The 20,591-nt window shown below is 38.4% G+C and overlaps 1 protein-coding gene across 26 annotated transcripts in view; it reads right to left on the bottom strand.

Annotated features, from left to right (window-relative positions):
* Positions 1-20,591, bottom strand: part of NRXN1 (neurexin 1) — a 671,565-nt gene that overhangs the window by 74,685 nt on the left and 576,289 nt on the right. For all 26 annotated transcript variants that reach the window (XM_088161001.1, XM_088161002.1, XM_088161013.1 and 23 more), the window contains one exon: positions 20,202-20,521. In XM_088161001.1, coding sequence (XP_088017127.1) covers positions 20,202-20,521 — 320 coding nt within the window. The remainder of the gene's footprint in view (positions 1-20,201; positions 20,522-20,591) is intronic.

The following is a 20,591-nucleotide window of genomic DNA, read 5'->3' as shown; positions in this document are numbered from 1 at the left end:
TGCATAGTTGTCAAATTTATACCAAAGTTGATGCTATGGGACCAGTTCGAAGTTCAGCCATTCAGCGTGAAGAATTAGACAGAATAAATTTAGTTCTCAACTTCAATTTACAGCCTGCAGGAGAAGTTCTCCTGCAAGGGAATAACATCTCTGCTATCAACAGTGGGTCATAACAACCTGATTCCTTGGAACACCCATGACAGGAGAAAGATTATGTCCAATAAAACAGAAGTCACGAAACTCCCCAATTCACAGCAATTGATTCATAATCTACTAAAATGAGGCAAATGATTTACAAAGGTCTCTGTTCAGACAATGAAGTGAGTTAATATCTACAGACTGAAGTGGCATGCACTGTTTTTCTAGATTAGCAAGGATGACATATATTATTTACCAGCTTGGGCATTATTATTCTTTTGGAGCTTCCATTTATGTCCAAAGACAAGCAATAAAGCAGAGCTGTTCAGACTCACCATTTGTCTTTAACAAATGACCTTCTCATAGGTCTTAAATTGTCTTGAATATGCAAACTCCATTGTACCAGAACACCTTCAACCCCACAGGAGAGAAATAAAAATTACCTGGGAAGCCTTCTATTACAATAACTATCCTAGATTAAAGTACCAGCCATTTCTGAAGTTTATTAATACACTAGTGTATATTGCCAATAAATTAGTGTATTAATAAAATGTTAAGGTGACACTCCTATGAAACCCTAGGTTTATTCTTTTCTGGCACATACACATGTGGCCAGTTTTCACTGTTAGACCTTCAAGTCTTAATGGTATCTGCCACTGTTCTCTACACTCCAGCCTTTGCAAATGCATATATCATAATTTCATTTCAAGTTTTAAAATTATTAATTTCTAGCTCTCTGGTCTGCAGAGTAGAACCTGAGAGTATGAACTCTGGGTTGTAAAATGAGGAAGTTATAGTTATGGCAACACTACAAGGGTTGTGCCTTGTTTTTAATAGCACTTATCTTTAGAAGTACTTCTATTATTCACATTTTTGTTACATCACCTAAAGAGACAGGGACTTGCTGCAGAAGAACTAGGAACAAATGTAATGCTTGGACTACTGACATATAGAGAAAGGTTGATATTTGGTCCCTTTTTTGGAAACAGCAGGAAACATCCTCACTGCTGCCACTGCAGGAATCAGCACCAAGCCGAAGGATAACTTCGTGTCTAGTCTGCTGCAGAACAACAGGGGACATGAGTTGTTTTCAATGCTCAAACAGAATTTTAATCTCCAGGCACATCCTGCCCTGCTTTTCATCTGCAGAGCTTTCCTTGTATTAGTAAAAGTATCAGCCAAAGTCAGGAAGAGCTACAGGGTCTGTAGGATTCTTCCCTCCCACTCCCTATCTCCTCATCTCACATGTCTGGGTTTCCCAAAGCATAAGGCCTGAGCAGATGAGGACAGAAATACATGGGGAAATCATTTAAGATGCTGTGGTTCAGTGTAAACATATCAATCGTGACAGGACATTTCTGATGCATCATAACAGCAGTTGTTGAGTACAATAAATTAGGCTTAATATGAAATATAGTTTCCTTTACAGAGTAAGAAAAACTGTAAGTTCAAACTAAGGGTCTGGAATTGCATGAAGCAAAACAACCTATCCAAAATGCTGCTATGACAAGGGAAAAAACCCTCTAAAGCACACTGTGACCTTTCAGTGAAATGATATCCAGTCAATTACATGGCTGCCATGGTACTCAGACTCTCTCAGAGGTTGATGGCACATGACCTTAACAACAAGGAGCTATTTGATATTAAAAAAAAAAAAAAAAATCCAAAACAACAAAACCAGCCAAAATGCCAAAATCAAAACAGCCAGAGGACAGTAAAGAGGAGCATCATCCTAGTGCATAATAGTGAAACAGAAAAAAAGCATGTAAAAAAATATAATGCTTACATCAGCAATGCTGACTGATAAAGAAGGAAGAATATAGAGAAGAGGGAAAAAAAAAGCTGGAATAAAGAAAGAGACTAAAAGCCAAAGGCCATGCCAGTGCTAAAGCACAACACAGCTTTGACATGGCTGTAATTTATTCAGAGGGCAGAGCAATGTAAGGGATCAGAGTTTGATCCTTTTTTCTGGACTTGCAGCCTTTTCTTGGGTTTATTTCCTCTGTTACCACATATCCCATCATATGTTTATCTCATGCATTCTTAGAAGTTGTTAGGGAAGTCAAAGCTGTGCCAGTAAAAGGTAAGGGCTGTGCTGAGCTGGATGTCCCAGGCAAGCCCAGAAGCTATAAAACAACCTGGACAGGGTAGGACATAAGCTGTTGTGGGGTGGCTCTAGAGGACTTAGAGGCTACACACAGCTGAAAACCTTGTTATGGTGAGCTCCTACCCTTTCCAAAATACCCTTTGAAAAAACACCCATGCCAGCCACAGCATCGTAGCCACTAAACTGCCTTATGTGCCAGATGTTCAACATTTAACCAGTGTTACAGTTCAGTGGTGTGCTAACAAATGAAACTACACATAAACTCAGATGCTTAGTGTTTACTTTATGTAGAGAGACCTTTAAAAGGAGCTTGTTTTCAAAATCTGTAGGCAAATGTGAACAGGCAATGATTAGAAATGTGTTTTTAGAGTCTGTGGGGATCTAGATCAAGCCGTCATCTGGGAGCTGGGAACAACAGATAACGCCAGAGGGGGACAAACAAAACTACGGATGAATTTACTCTGTGCAGCCTGATACTGTGAAAGCAGGTGCAGTGACATGTCTTCATTATTACTTAATCTTTCCATCTCATAGATATGGGGATTGGGACAATGATGGGGATTGGAACTGTGGTGCAGAATACTGAACTGAGATAATCTAATTTATTTTAGTGTCTGCATTGGTATTCAAACTCAGCTGTTCATGAAGCAAAACAAGAAAATACATTTTGCCCCTTTTCTAAACCATTTTTCGGCTGTTTCAATTATTTAACTAAGCTTCTCAGTGAAAATAAATGCCAAAACAGCTTTGTGAAAACCTTCCTCTCAGAAAAAACAAACAAACAAAAAAGAAAAAAACAAAAAACACTGAGCACAGAAACATGAAGAAAGGCAGAAAGATGAAAAACTTATTTCATTCCAAGCATGTATTAACTGCATATAAATTAATCATACTACATAGAGAAGGGAAGAGCAAATCTCCCTGAGATATAATTGTGCCATGTATCACAAAACAGATTCAGGGCACACCATGGTGGAACTGAGCATGAGTGACAGCAAAGGTGCAGTGCTGTGGCAAATGCATTTATGATCTTAAAAATAAATAGATCAGCATTTGTTGATAATTACCTCTGAAAAGAAAAGAAAAAATAACTGCAGGTCTTAATAGCACCTGCTCTCAGTCAGTCTATGGAGGAGCACTAATACTTATGATGAGGGAGGGGATGCTCTGCTTCCTGCAGAGATTGAGGAAATGATGATGATGATACAACATGAGAAAAAATGCAAAAAGATGATCTGATAATCATGAAGTCATAAAATTAAGACAAAGATTAAAAAAAAGAAAAAGCCTTCAGGTGATTTATTGAAAACAAAATCTCTTATTTTATAATGCTGGATTTCTGTTTCTTATCTGTTAAATCAGAAGATACTGCTTTAGCTTTTATAAGATGAACAGAATCCTTGTAATGGCACTGTAATGAATATCAAAGAAAGGAGTGTCAAGACCAATAAACATCTGTCACAGAGACAGAACTGTAGACAAAGCAGGATCTCAGGGCATCTTCAGACCCTAGGACTACTTTGCCCTAGGTTAAGAGGAGCCAGGCAGGATTTTGCTCACAAATTAAACCATTACTCTCTTCAACGGAAAAAAAACCAAGCAAACAAAACAAAACCAAATCCCAAAAATAAAACAAAAAAACCACTCAAACAAAAAGAAAAAAACACAACAAACACACAACAAACAAAATCATCCAAATAGATAAATTTTCATAACTAGCTGCTGCTCCCCCCACCTTTTTGCTGGGCATGTGGTCATTCACAACACACCACTTACACCCTTAGCTTACAAATCATCTCCATGGCAAACAAAGTTGTTCAATCGTGTGAGCACAAATGCACAGTGGATGCTGTGAGTGTTAGTAAAATATACCCTAAGCATCCCTTCTCCTCTTCCTGTTCAATGACTTTTTAGGGGAGGTAGGATTACTGGACACAAAATTATTAGATTGCAACCTGAGGGTATCTTTTTTCCACCTACCAGCTTATGCATGTTTGTTTTATTTTGGAGGAAACTCCATCAATACTTAATACCTAATGACTTGACATCAAGAGAACTGCTATTCTTCCTATTTTCTGGGGTAGAGGAAGGTTCCTCCATTAGCTTTTTGAAGTTCAGTGTTTGATAACTGAAGCGCTTTTGATTAATTTGTAAAGGCACCTCTACATTTACAGATGTGCAAGAGAAGGAAAAAGAAAAAAAAACAATGCCTCACTCTGAGCTTGGCGTTCTCAAGGTAACACCAGAGTTCAGTGGAATTGTTGATTAAAAAAAAAATCCCATGAGATCATCGTCTCAGTTAAACACAATGGACTGCAGTGGTTCCTCTCTGTAAAGCTATAGACCTGCATACAGGAAACAATGCATGGGTAACCAGCCAGCTTGCAGTTTGCACTTGCATTTCATCAAAACTCAGAGCTACTTTCCAGCACAGCTGGCAGTTAGCTTGCCCTAATTACTGCCAGGGAGACCCAGATGCTTTTGTCAGCTCTTCAAGCACGGAGAAAGATTACCAGCAGGCAAGCCAGCCATAGGATCAAGGATGGCTCCTAACAGGAGGCTTGTAAAAAATCCTCTAATACTTATGTTCTCTCTCTACTGAACAGAAGAAATCTAAACACCTTATAAATCTGAGATCAAGCCAGACCATGTACAGAATTATCCTCCACGTTGAAGAAACAAACACAAACATGCTCAATTAAAGAGAGAGTTATCACAACAAACTCTTTTTTGGGTACTTTGTCCAGATACAAAGCAGTGCCTTGAGCAGATAAAAAGGCACAGCTATTCAGCAGATGTGCCTGCCCACTGAAGGGAAAGAATGTGACAAAAAGATGTGGGGTCCAGCATCTCCCACACTTTGGTGTGGCTTCAACTTCTTCCTGACTCCAGTGGCAGAGGAGACTGGGACCCAAAGGATTGCGGCCATTTTACGTACATAGACAGTCTGAATGAAGTAAAAGCAATTACTATTTTTCACATTTTGAAATTACATGGAGAGGATCCTCCATTCTCTTGCAAATTGAATTTCACAAGCTTTCAAAGCAATTTGGCTTAAGCTTGAGAAATAGACTCAGCAGCAGCTCTTTATCCAGCAGTAGTGGGGGAGGCCAGTGCCTCTTATCACTGATTTCAGCAGCTGGTTGAAAGCAGCACAAATTCTCTATCACCATACAAAATACAATTACGTTTTTTACCCTCTTCATATGAAAGAAGAAAAAAACCTGTTTGTTTGAAAAACTAGGAATGCAGCTCAACCTGAAATACTTTCTTCTGTTCAACTATATGATTAAAAAAAAAAAAAAAAAAAGCCTGATTAATGCAGTTCAGGGCTGTGTATGTTGTAAATCTGTAACCATTTGCTGACTTATTATATATGGGAAAACTCACCTGGGACCCAAGCTCTCCCCTGCCCTGTCTCTGCTGATTGCTGAATTTGAGCTGGTCACTTTGGCAGAATGAGCAGAGCAATCCCTTCTCCCTAGCAAAAGCCAAAGAGACACACTGATCGTAAAGAAGGTGTTAGAAGTTAAATATCAGTGTTATTGCCATTATGTTGCTAGGAGTATGATCCTCTTTTGAGCAAAAAAAACAGAACATTTGGAGGGAGGGTCCTCTTGTTGCCACAAAAGCAGCCAAATTGGCATTAGATGCCTCTGTGTAGGCAATTGTGTCGAGTCCCACGTGACTTCAAGCAATGTTCAAGTACCGACAAAATCTGAGTCAGAAAATGTGTTCAGCAAATTAAATGCAAATTAAATGCACTCCCTGAGATGGCAGGATAGTATTCAGGAAAAGAGAATCTTAACCCCGCACAGATCTGTTGCTCTTGCTTTGTCCTGTATAAATGAACACTGACTTTGGGCCTAAATCTTTGATCATTTGCAGATGCCATAGCACACAATATTGGGGTCTAGCTGTGTAGCTGGTGATTAAGGATGGACTGAATACCGAGGTGGTTCACTGTCTCTTTGCCTATTTTTCATTTGAAATTTTCATCCCAAGAGCTCCTGCATTCTCTTTTTTTTTATGCACAAGAAAATTAGAATTTTGTAAGTCATGTTCTCCTCACAGCTACACTGATGCCTGTAACTGAAGTCAATAGAGTTGTACCACGGTGACTGAGAATTTGGCTTGGTATAAGAAACACTTATCAAACAGTTTTGTTTATTTGCAAAAGTCAGGGATCTGTTACCATTTACTTTCTGTCCATGTCTAGTGCCAGGATAATACACATTCTTGATCCAATTCTCAGAGCATATTCATTTGTAAGTTAAAAAAAAACCAACCCCCCCAAAAAAAAACCTCCCAAAATTTGAAAATTAAGAATTAGCTATTTGGCTTCTTTCAATTGTACTAATAGCTTTTTGTCCTTCTTTGAGAAACAAATCCTCTCAGAGAAACAAAAATGTAGGTGCTTTGACAATACTAAGAAACTTGTCAGCACAGCCCAAGGAATTTCCTCTGTAGTCCCCTATTTGCAGTTTCCTCTTGGTCAAAAGTGGCTGTAGATTATTCCATGCAACATCTGCTGCAACCTTCTGTGCTTTCAATGGAGGTTTGCACTCCAGTTCCCAGAGCACAAGTGAAAACCAGCATTAAAAGAGAGCTTTGCTGCCAGCCTAGGCAGAAAAGGACTGACATCATCATCCACATTTATCCCAGCTCTTCTTTGTCAAAGTCAGGGATGGAAACTTGGAGAGAGACATCAAAGTTTGTACTGGAGAAAGTTATAGTAAAATTTATATTATACCATAATATTGACATATCTGAGGTCTGCTTTTGTTTTTTGTTTATGGTTATGTGTATTCATGTTTTATTTGCTATCACCCTGTATCTTCTTAAGTTTCACCAAAACTGTTATAACTATGTGATATTCTAAGAAGATAAATTACTCCTATCTAACTTCTCAGTGTCTTCATTGTCCAAACTTCATCTTTACAAAAAAAGGGCTCACAGCCCTTAAATACCTTCTATTCAAGATTCCACAGATCATTTCTCTCCCACAGGAAGTTAAATACAGGTTCTTGAGGCAAATATGACAGCAGAGTATGTAGGAAAACAGTCTGTCAATTATTCATGTATTTTTAACTGTCAGTAGAGTGGTAAAGCAAGTGGGAAAAAAAAGGAGAGCTACAGAGTAATGAGCTATCTTCCCTAAAGATCACAAGTAAATGCTCTGCTGGTGATCCAGAAAAGAACCACAATTAAGAGAATGCTGACATTGATAATTAATGAACTATTTAAAACGAGCAAATCAGGGTACACTTTACATGTCCTATCACCTGTTGGTGAGATTTTGCAGACTGTAATTCACAGATGGTCTACTTGGACAGAAATAAAACATTTCATTCATTTCAAATTTTCACTGTTACAGAATAGTGGCTCAGATATCAGAATCACACCTCATGGCACATCTTAATTAGAAAGATGAAAGAAAACAGAACTCCTTCTTCTGTAGGGAATGAATGAGAACTAATTGATATTTTACCTTTAGCTTAAAGATGGCACCAGAACAGACATTATTATTTCTAAGGTCAAGAAGCTACTTGATTCGAGAAAAGACTTGAAAAGGACATGTTTAAATCCCTTCCAATTGCAGCATTTACTTAAGAACATGTTTAAAGAAAACACATATATTTAAATACTATCCTGAACTGGAATTCCTCTGCATACTGAGGCCCCACATGCATAATCTGAAAAATCTCATGTGCCTTATTCATCAGCAATAGATTTTATAAAATTTCCTTTTACACTACTGAAAAAAAATAAAGCAATTTCAATGATTACAGCCAATACTCAGGAAATGCACCATTACAGTTCTGTCTTGTTCGTATTACTGTTTGTATTTCTAAATAAAACTCTGCTCACACTGTGACTTTCACCCCTGCCACTTCATTTTTCTCTTCTTTGACACGGAATGCCAGTGAGGAGTTTTACTCTAAATTCCTGTTTTCTCCCATGGGCATATGGACTCTCCTTGTTACCTGACTGAAACACCTGAATACACTTCCTTTAATATTTATCTATTTTTCCTAATTTTTTACTCCCTTTGGCTCCATCTGCCTAGGTCATATGAGTATAGTTTTTTACTGATGACCTTGCCTTGCCAAAAAGAAAACTTGCCATTTGTTTAGTTTGCTAGTCACCCGAACAGCATGAGCAAAATCTGCAAGTAATTCTGTGGAAAACGTGCTTAAACCCCGAGTATGATCTGAAATATGAACAGCTATATATTCAGAACAGAAGAAAAAAAATAGAAAGAAGGCATACTGTATTACAAAACCATTCTTATTGAGTTATCCAGCTCATTTTACAACCAACCCAAGACCATAGAGGGAAGACAATAGCACACCTTGTCTGATGTTCAACATTAAGCTAAAATCAAACCTTGTTGCTTCTTAACAATGCTGAAACTTCCACCTACTAAGATTAACAATGTTGCTCAGTGTTCATCATTATTATTTTAATACTGCACTAGAAAGAAGATGGAATTGCCATATGGTGGAATTATCATGTCAGACATCTGTTACCTCCCTCTTATGGAACAAAAAACCACTTCAATCTATTCACAGACTAAGCAAGCTGATAGTTATTATTAATATATAAATATATTTATTATACAAAGATGTTAAGTATAGTTTTAAATTAATAGTAGGATTTTCTTTAGAGGTTTACCTGCATAACACTAAAAACATAGATAACGTTCTCTATTTCTGTGTGGACTCAGCACTACAAAAACTATTGCAAAAGTTTCAATGCTAAAGCCAGTTAAGATTGCAGAGGAAGCACTGTCTCAACAGATTTGCAAACCTTTTCAAACAGTTGACTGAAAATATTGGGCTGATCTCAGTCATTTACAGATTAATGTCTAATTCAATGAATATAATACAAAACACTTTCAAACACTGGTTTTATTTGGATTTTCATTTTGAATATTTTTTTTCTTTTTTTTTTTTTAATTTGCCTGTACTTAAATATAAGCAATAATATATTTTTTTAAATCACGCAGAAATAGGTTTGAACAGAAGTTTTTCTTTTCTTTCATTCTCAGTATGCTCATGATAAAAATTGAAAAAACTATTTTGAGTCATCAAAAATGATTCTTCCATCAATCACTGGGGAAGGCAATACCTACATCCTGATACCTTCTCTCCTACATATGGTTTTTAACCATTTCATAAGGAAAATACTACAACTGCCTTTATGCCTCATTTAACTATAATATTTGGCCATTTTGACCCCTTTAGAAAATATTATTTCTAAGACTATTCCTGTGTATGGTGACACGAGCTACTACCACCCACCCCAGAGATAAGAAATGCTAATGTCATTATTAGGGAAATATTTTAAATGTTGATGCTATCCTAGTTGCAATTAGACATCACCTCATCATAAAAATGTAGTGAAAAAATGTGTATGTTTATACACTCAAATACATATGCAAATACTTAATTTTTAGACAGCTACACATATCTAGCTACCACTGCCATCCTCTACTGTGGGATATGAAGGTATTGATAATTCTTTGGCATGGATTAGATCAGTTAATTACCAAGTCCATCACACCTACAGAAAATTTATTCAGACTGTCATATTCAATACCCCTGGAAGCCTGGAATTAAGCAGCTAAGTCTTTGTATTAATGTAAGGAATTATCAGCTTTCCTGAATGTATTAAGTCTAGATGGATGTCCCCAAAGCATTCAGTAAAATTCCCAGACACTTAAATTTAGTGAATTTGTGGCTTCGTGAAACATGGAGACAGGATCTACACTCTTTTTTCCAAAATATGATCTGAAATAGACATAAAGAAGGGGGAATATTTCTCTTTGGAATTTATTAATGCTAGCACATTTGTGAAAATCACAAGAGAATCTGGATAGGAAGAGAAAAGCAAATGATCTGTTAGAATCAGCTATGGCTGCATGGACACCAGAACCTCACTCGTGCTGTTCCCAGCATCCACACAGCATCACTCAGCACAGATAATGATGCCCTGCTTTAAAATCCTGAAAATAATATGCAATTGTCATTTGAGATATGTCTAAGGCCATTTGTTCTGACCTCATCCTTTCTATTTTTAATTCATGAAAATGTCAGAATCTTTGGTATATATATAGTGTATGCTGGGAGCTGAGAAAAACCTGCAAGCTGATGGTCTTTTCAAAAGCCCTGTAGACCACTTCAGTCTTTCTTCTCCACAGAACCCACCCACAAAGCCCCAAACATGTAGTATGTGTCTGGATTTAAAGACCTAGAAAGATAACACTGCACCTTCAAGTGTTTTGTTCCCCATGCGAGCCTCTTTCCTCCGAAATCTGAGGGTATGTCAGCACCATGGAATCTCTTCACTTGGGCTTCCTCCTCCATGGTTTCTTCTCTTTCCAGAACTACTTCTACCTGCTACATGTTCCCCCAAAACCTGGTACTTGCACCACTGTTTTTTTTAGATACAGACATAATCTGCAGTGATGATGTATCTGAACACACCAAAGCCAGGAATGGATTTGATCCTCAGCCCATCATCATCTCACAGAAAGGAAGTGCTCGGTTATTTATTAACAGCGAGGAACTGGAGGAAGATGGTATCATTTCCTCTAGGTCAGAATACAAACCTATTTGATTTCTGTTCAGTTGGTGAATATGTCATCAGATCGTCTGGAGTGGACTTTAAGAAAACGGTTCCTACTTCTCACCCCATGTTCCTATGCACTTCTAGGAGAGAGTGGTATAGTTGGATCCAAGGAAAAATTTCAGTTCTTCTCTTCCTTAATGCAGATGCCCCTGCCCATCATTTATGTTTCCTCTTTGAAGAAACTGGCAAGTTTCACAGCTTTCTTCTTTAAGTCTGTTTGGAGACTTTACTGTTCCACTTCACGTTAAAAAAAGTTTCAATCTAATAACTTAATCTGCCTTTTAAAAATGTGTGTGTCTGTGTGTGTGTATAAATACACGTGTGTGCTTGTGAAACTATACTGAAAAAAAGAGACATTTCAACAGAGATTCATTAAGTGAAAGAAAAACTATGCAAAGAAATGAACACTGCATGCAAAATTATTCATAACAGAATTGCAGATGTTCTAGACAAAGAGCATCAAGACATAGCTATTAGGAAGTATCTAACTCTGAAGTAATGCCAGCATATAAACAAAACATAAGTTTCAGCTGTTCGAATCAACTGTTGATTACTAAATGAAAACAAATATTTAAAGACAAGTTTAGCTAACAGATTAAATTAAATAAATCCATAAATCACAAAGTACTTATTGAGTTATTCAAGACAGACATAGGATGTTGATACTACCCATGGTGGGGGGGAGGGTCTTGCAGAAACCTTCTATACTAATTTATTAACTGAAAGTCACAAGAATTGTTTGATTAAAGAAAATGATCTTCAATCTATGAAGCAGGCATGCCTGTGAATGAAGATTTGGTCTTAATAACTGTAAGTGAGCAGAAAGGTTTCTCACATTGATGTCACGGTTGTATTTAGAGGAAATTTTCAGTACATAATACAGTTGTATCACCTACATTTTGAAGAGCTCTGATACATGCTTGATGTTCAACAAAATATCACACAACGGACTATTGTAGTCAGGTCCTTGCCAGCCACACATAAAAGCAGGTTGAACATTTCAACTTGCAGCAATTAGCCTGATTAATTAGATACGGAAAGAAAATTCATCTCCCAGTGGTTCCATGTGCAGTGGAAACACTTGGAATCCATTGGCTGGCTGCAGCAGCAGGACTGACACTACTGCACTGCACTGGGGGGGTGCAAGTGTGGCAGCACTTTGAAGCTTTGTCAGGGCAGGGTGCCTGCTCTGGGCTCTCACCACTGAGAGAGGAAGGTCACACCCTGAGTCAATTTGCTTTTCTTTCCCTCAGCTCTCAGGAATCACACACAAAAGAAACAGAATGTATTATTTCATGCTTTCTGAAAGGAAATTGTGTGAGCCAAGCTTGTAAAACACACGGTGCTTCAATCATAAAAATGCACCAAAGGAAGTGGTTAACAAGATCTTCAGGCTTAGCATGGCTCCAGAAAATGATAAGGGGACTGAACGACCCTCACTTTCTTTTCATGGGAAGACAGAACCTCTGAGACACAAGACAAGGATTTCTGTCCTTCAAGGCTGCTGAGAATCAGTGACTGTAACACACCCCACCTTTTTCAGCCACCCCAAATGCAGAAAAATACATTACAGCCATGTGATGGCACAGTTAAGGGTCACCAGCTCAGCAACAACCTCTTGTTCCACCTGGCTGAAACAATCCCATTTCTCTGTAATTTTAATGTTTAGTGTGCTGGAAGGTGCTGAGAAGGAACAGTGGAAGGCACAGAGTATGAGAGAGAACCCAGTGTTGCTTCATGTGAGCACCCTTCCTGAGAAAAGAGGTTGACAAAAGAGCTGTAATTGCGAGGGAAATATTTCTCCAGCACCAAATGACTGCCTAAATTTGAGTGCAACTTTACTCAGCAACAGTTTGATGCTGTCCCATGTTATGCAAAGGGATGGTTTAGAAATATTACTGTTCTATCATAACATGTGCAACTTACCAGGAATAAAGAAAGGCAGCATGCTATGAAAAAACATTGGTACCAAGATGATGTTTACTCTACTAAATTTCACCGTTTTTAAAAATGGTTATGTGTCAGAATTTGAGACTGGATAAAACCAATCTGGGTTAAAAAAAAAACATAATAAAACATAAAATTGTAATAAATGAACTTGGTCATTTAAACATGAAAGAACAACAAAATTAAAGCAGCAAGTGGTCTGAGATCCTTTTCTCTCAAATAGAACTTAAAAAGAAATTTTATTTGCAACTAATTAATCAGCAATTTATACAAGCATCTTGCCATTCTTTGGATTACTAGCACTGCTGTAATTTCATTTACAAGCAGATTTTTTTCCCTGTGTGTACACACCATAGGGGATAATTTCAAAGCAGTGCTCGAAGTTTTAGATATATCCTACTGACTGAACAGAAATTCCATGGTTTGGCTTCCTTTTGGAGGGGCTGAAAACCCATCCCATGTGGATAGTGCTTCTTGAAGTTAATCCACAACGGAGCCAAAGACAAACCAGAAGTCTTTTATGGATTGTGCAGTGCAGTAGGAATGAAGTAGCATTGCTGACCATATTCAGTTGTTTCTGTGCCTGTAGTTTTCCATGCGACTGGTTAGGATTTGCCTTTGGTGCTCCACTGTGCTCCAAAGAGCCTCTATGAACCATTCCTCTCCAACAAATGCCAACAACTAATAGTAAATCTTATCCTCTGAGCTTGGCACAATTAAGGATACTGTTGGAGAATTTATATATAAAAGTGTCATAGGATAAGATTTTTAAAAACACTGATGGACTATAGAAACATTAATGAGTCTGAGGAACTTTTGAGAAACATCCTAAGTCCACACATACAGTTTGGTTTTTTTCATCTTTGCCTTTTAAACACAAAGCAGGGGAAGACCTAGCTCTAGAATATGCAACAGGAGACCAGAATGGGCACCAGAACTGACACAATTTACCTTCTCTGGAAGCTTAATATCCTTGAAATCTTTATACTGCACCAGATTTGACTGAATTGGTCAAGGAATGCAATATTTATTAAGAGGGACAGACAGACAACCATGAGATCATATAAGTAATACTTGGAAACTACAAACCAATGAGCCAATTCAAGAGGCAATTGCACTGAATACTGATTTTCTAAAGCCACCCTATTTACACTACTTCAGTACTCCAGCTGAAAAGCTAATATTCAATATGCAAATATTTTGCAGTAGGATGGGAAAATCAAATGTGACCAGGTAGCAAATATTAAAACAAAGATAGAGAAGTTTAATGTTCACTGTATCCTCTTTTCAATTTTTTAGACAACTTGAGTGTCAGTGATGTTGGCAATTGTGTTTTAAAACAATTAATCAGATGATCAAAAAATCACTAGAAGAATCATAAAATTCTTAATATGATATTTTAAACAAAACAAACCTAGGAGAAGTGCATGGGCTTCATGCACCTATATAAATTTTTGTCAACCTGCAATTGAAATTGTGCACTTTGCAACTACCATTTTGCACAGAGATCCTACTGCAAATGAGATTTGTCTTGAACATTCAAATTTCCCAGGATGTCATCTAAGGGACATGTATGAGTGCTGAGCACTGGGATACTGGAAGCTGTGTGGTTCACTTTACACTAGTGAGCATCTGTTGAGTCAAATCCTTGTGATTTATCAGAGCCCTGGGGAAGAGCTTTGCTTACTGGGGCTAATGAACTATGGACAAGCTGGTGTGACCATCCAGAGAAAGAAGTGGAGGCAGATACATGAAAAGAACACAACACCATAGAAACAGGAAATGTGCACAGAAACAGGAAATATTTTTAAACCAAAATGGGTGGAAAAAACTCATCCTCCTATTAATGTTATCTTAATTCATTTAATGATCAGTATGTCTCCACAGAACATGTTCACATGTGCTATCCTGTGTAGAGACCATGTGTTCAACTACTGTTCTTAAAGTTGAGCTCTTTCAATAGATAACACCCCTGTTGTCTCCAGTGCTTGTTTTTAATTGGCAGGTGAAGTCTCTGAGCCAAGCCTATCATTGTCCCTGTTACAATGAATGGTATTTAAATACGCTGCTTCAATATATATAAGGAAACATACCCTTCACCTGATATATGCCCTCCAGGGCAACTGACCAAATTTCAGCTCATTGATTTAGTTCTGCCTGACCAAAAATCAGTGCCTATTGTTCCCAAACATGTAATCATCTCACAGTATACAGCAATTGCTGGCTAAGTGGCTTAGTGTTATTGATAAGAACCCACCCTGATGAGAACAAAGAGGACTGCCAGAATATGTTATGGAAAATTAAAAAAGCTATTTTGCAGACAATTTTCAGAAACAGTTTCCAGTGCATGAGAGTAGAGGCTGCTCTGTGGATAGGCTGTCATAATCAAATCCTTAGAAAGGGATGAGAAATGAGCATATTATTCTTGATTTACTATCGCTTCATTTATGATTTCCAGTTAATACAGATTCACAAAGCTGTGCCAAAGAGATACTAAAGGCCTGATTGGGCTTTCCTAATTCAAGCAAAACCCATTCTGTAAGTCCTTTTGAAGCCTTTCAGGCTTCTGCCAACTCTTGCAATTTTTATTGCAAACCTTGCAGTACTCAGTGTTTAGCTTAACATTTCAGCTCCTGGAGTTCTACGACATGAGAATCTTTATTTTCAGTTTTAAAAGATGTTTATCACCTTCACGACTGAATAGAAAAACTTGCAAATTAGATTTTGTAAAAGTGTTAAAAATAAAAGACAAAAAGAAGGAAGAATTTAACTGTATCATTTTGCTGTATAACTTCAAAAAAATTCTTAGACCAAATTCATGATTTCTGAGTCCTAGTACATACTTAAGGCTCCCTAAAAGTTAGCAGCACATATTTTCATTTCGCACAAGTCCTGTTCTTGCAAAAATTAAGCTGGGGATTTCTTTCCATGCTCATAAAGGCATCCAAAATATTGAGCCTCCTCCCATGCAGTGTGGGGGAAGCAATGGACCTCCCATGCAATCCTCAGCTCCCATGCCAGTGGCCAGGGCTTCCCCCAGAGCTGGTGCCAATTTTGCACCAACTGCTTGACCAGGCAGCCCGGTCCTTAAATAGCCTGATCCAGAATCTGCTGTAGCTCTGTGGTGATCCTACAGCTGTCTGAAAAGCCTGGATAAAAAACCACAGCACAGTAAAGTGTCCTTCCCACAATGGCTGCAAATCTGCACACTTGTCAACACTGAAACAACACAATGCTTGCTTTATTTCCCTCTTCCTCCCACCTCCTGATTTCCTATTTTTTCCCTCCTCCTTACCTGATACTTTTGTTTATTCCATGAGATACTGGAGGCAGGGACTCTTACTTCCTCTGTGTTTACACAGTGCCTTGCATGGAGGCTGACAGCTTGAATGCCATTATAATCAAATGGCGAGTAGGGGAGAGGATTTAAGGCACTAAGGAAAATCAGGCATTCACCTACTATTGACATTCAATAAGCTCTGAGTACCTTTCTCCCCTTTGAAAAATTTACATTTCCCAGTGCAATAATTAAGATGTCTGTCATCACCAAAACATCCATTGTTAAAACATTTCCAAGCTGGGAAAACCTTCATTTAAAGTCTTCAGCACAAAGCATTTCTTTCTCAGAAGGACTAAGACCTCCTTCATCTAAAATCATGCAGAACAGTATTCAACATAGTTTCTGGAAGTCCCATGTGTATCTTGCATCGTATATTGCTTTTGTCAATATCTGTGAGGGAGCAGAGACTCCGTCAATTAAACATTGTAGGTATTTTAAAAGAACCTCTCCTATAAATAGAGATTTAAATGATGTTCTTTAAGTATTGCAATCTTTAATTGAATTCAATACTTCTGCAAATGGAGCAAACAATTTCTGACTGATTAGATCATTTGCTTCTATTCTATTTCAGCCCTGCACCGGTTTGCAGTAATGTAAGGTTTTTTCATTGGCAATTGCTGTTCAGCTGGATATTTTCCTCAGTAACCTAATTAATACTGGAGAGGTGACTTTTCTTCTTGTGCATTACTGTATGTCAGTGTAGTGGACACCATTGCAGAGGACATATATAAGCAAAAATTAGGGGGAAAAAAAAAAAGGGCAAAAAAGAAACAGAATGAACAAATCAAAGGTAGATTTTTTCCATGAGATGGTGAGTGCCTTTATCTCCAGTGACATCAAGGTGGAAAACAATTACTCAGCACCCTGCAGGACATACCCGTGGGAGCCATATGGATCACAAGCTCAGAAATTATCACATGCAGGTAGAATAAGAACCAGGTATTGATGCCTTGGGTTTCAGCTTTTATATTTTTCAGATTCTCTGCTGCTTGATGTGTAACTCTGAAACTTCATTTTAGGTGTTAGTAAGTTCTCTTCAAAGGGTAGTTAGACAAAACAATCCTTTCCCAGCTAGAAAATCAAAGACACCTGTTACCCAAAAAGCATAAACAACAGCAAGGGAAAGAGGGCAAGCCAGAGACTGAGACTTCATGGCCTGGGACTGTGGTTGGACAGTTGACCCCAATATGTAGATGAACCAAAACTTATAGAAGAGTAAAAAACTCGTAACCAGAATCTATCTAGGATTTGATTTGGGTGTAGCCCTGGCCGGGGTGTTGCACTACCCAAGGTGTATCTTTTCAATAAATACCTATTTTATTCCTTTTGCTTTGTCTAGTCTGTGTTCCAGGTCAGCCTTTCCAGGTGTCATATGAATGAAGAGATTATGTCTCTAAGGTGCTTCAGCAGCTTCCTATGTCTTTGTTGCATGAATAGTATAGCATCCTGCAGACAAATTTCATCTCTGACTTTGGGAGGTTATCAATCTCTCAAATTCAAATCATTGGCCTGATGGCAAAGTGTGTTCCAGGGCAGTCCCTGACTAGTTAAGTGTATGAAATGACACACAGAGATTCTACCAGGCAGGACATTCAGACATAGATGGAGTCAAGAAGGGGTCATTTATACAGTCAAGATGCCCCGAGGGCTGCAGTGATGTTACCATGGAATGCCTTCCTCAGAAATGTTGCTTTCAGGCTCCTAAATCAGGAGTTTCCCAAAGGTTGCATGAACTCCTTGCTCCAGCCAGGCTAACAGGTGAGAGAAGCTGATCAAAACCCTCACCCTCAAAACTTGTTTTGGAGCCATGCTCTGCTCCTTTTGGTGCTCCTGGAGCCTGCTGGAAGCTCCTCATGGTGGGGTATCAAAGAGCTCATGGTAATTTGGGCATAGCCACTTCAGCCAAAAAGAGATGAGGAACTGCCTTGGGGACACTCAGCCCCAGTGGCAACGAGCTTCTCTAAAAAACTGAGTGGACATTCTGATAGAGTCAATAAGGACCACATCTTATTTCAGGCATCACAGCCTAGAAACAGATCAGCTTGGGAAGATCATTTTGGCCTAATTGTTTTGCTTCCACTCTTCAGAAAAATTTACACCTCACCACAGTTGTTAGTTTAAGAAATTTTCTTCCAAAAATATCCCATTGGAACACCTCGAAAAGAGTCTTAGTGGCTAAACATGCAAATAGTGTGCAAATTATACTGGGGAATACTCCCAGAAACTGAGGTCAACTGGCAAAGCAATTATACCAGTAAATTCCCACTGCCTACAGATCCTGCAAGATGCCAACTGAGAATGGTCCGTGTGACATTCTTCCTCCAAAATTGTGCCTGGGAGTTACATGACACAGTGGCAGAGGCCAACAGTATACTGGGAACTTACAGAACAGCTTAACTTTGTTTAATTTTAATTTAGTGGCATTAATTTAGCTCAAATTATTCCACACCATGAGGGTGTTCTACACTTTTAGAGGCATATCTTCCTTCAGTAAATTTCATGAAGTCTTAAATTTTGCTGCTGCAAAAAACTGGGGTCAGACTGGTTGGATAAGAGAGCGCAAGATACTATTTAAAACAGAACTAAGAACAAAGAAAATGTATTGCTATTTATTAAAACTCTGTCACTTATGTCAATAATTATTCAAACCCCCTGCAACCTGCAAGTCAAAATGCTTTTTTTAAGGATCATTTTTACCTTAAATGTACTACTTCAAGTTTGTTAAATAACGATTTTAACTTTTACTTTACTGTAGTTTTTGATCCATAGTATAAAGCATACAAAGATACTACAGACAGAAAAACTGAAGTGTCAAGTCTGATGCCCCAATTCACACTGTGCCTTGAGTTTTTACACAGAAAACAGGCAACCTGACTTTAGCCTCTGTCTAATCTGCATGTGCTTCATTCTTGAGAAAATGAACCTTATTCAGCACATCCTGTCCCTCCCTCATGATGCTTTCTGTGTTCCTTGTCCTACTTCTGGATCTCAGGAGTGTAGCTGTCTGTCATGGCTTGATGGCACAGTGGGCACACAAACAAGCTTGTGAACCAAATGAACAAGAGAAGCTTTTAGCAGTGTACTTTTTTCCCCCTTGGTTTGGTTGAGGGGTTTTTTGTTTGTTTGTTTTGTCTGTTTTTTTTTCTTTTGGTTGGTTGTTTTTTTGTTGTTTTTCTTTTTAAAAAAGGAATAAATATAAAAGAATCTTCCCCGCTACAGGAGAATTTTGATAAGTTTTAGGTTTTTTAAAGCACAATGTCTGACTGCTCAGGGTATCCACAAGATGAAGGTACTTAATTCACTCACCTTTTTTCTCCCCTCTTTTCCCAATAATTAATTTTCCCCACATATTATACTGAGATCCTGACAAAACCTGAAAGCAACTAAATATATCACCAAATTCATGACATGCAAATAACCCCAACAAACAGTAAACAACAGCCTATGACTTGGATGCTGAGTCTCCCATGGTGCAGAGTGCTCTTAATTCCCTCTGCTGCCACTGCCTCTTATGAGGAGTACTGCCAGAGAAGATGATCAATCGTGGGACTAGAGAAAGTGCTAATTCCCTTTTTTCCAGCCTCTTGCAACTTTTTGTCTTCACACCTCCTTCCTGTTCTCTCTTAAAACTGGGTCTCTTTTCTCTATTTCATGGATAAAGTCACCATTTCATTATCTCTAATTCCAGACATGCTGCATTCCTACACTGAAAGTAATCAATGTAAGCCATCAAAGGAAAAAACGGTATTTAAAAATATGCACCACTATGAAGATGGATGACAGAGCAATATAACTCAGCACCAGAACAATCTGATCTGGTAAGTTTGCTAATTTAGAAGAAAAGCAAAGCCCTTACTTTCCCTCAAAATGCTGATGAACATCACATCCACGAGCTGTGTACGGTACAGAACTTTCAACAATAACTCATGCGTTTCTTTAACAGGAACAATTTCATCTGCAGAGGGAATGCGACAAAGGAAGCCGCGCTCAGAAGCGCAGAGATATTTGCAAAAGGCGAGGAAGCTGACTAACCTGACCAATGGGTTCTTTGGTCGGAGCCTTTCCTCTTCTGGCGGTGCTCGTGGCCAACGTGGTAGTTGTTTCCATGACTGAAGTGGACATCTCTGACTGCATCGCGGTGGCTGTGGACTCGGTTGTCATAGAGGAAGGCACTTCACCAACAAGTCTCACATTTCCTTCTATCACGATGTTGGCATCATTTTCTGCTGCCATATTCAGAACTTTCAAGCCATTGTAGTAAAGACCAGAGAGCTGGCCTTGGAAAGGGTGGCCACGTTCCTTGCCTCCAATTTTTATGGTTGCTTGGCTATTGAAGATTGTGAGCTGACGCCCTGTGAAGATAATATTATATACATGCAAAAATGTTGACTGTGAACGCTGTACTCTACACAAGTGATAACA

Source organism: Sturnus vulgaris, chromosome 3 (assembly GCF_052056855.1).
Source record: "Sturnus vulgaris isolate bStuVul1 chromosome 3, bStuVul1.hap1, whole genome shotgun sequence".
NCBI lineage: Eukaryota > Metazoa > Chordata > Aves > Passeriformes > Sturnidae > Sturnus > Sturnus vulgaris.
The sequence above is the reverse complement of the archived record's forward strand: the minus strand, read 5'-3'. Positions and strand labels throughout refer to the sequence as shown.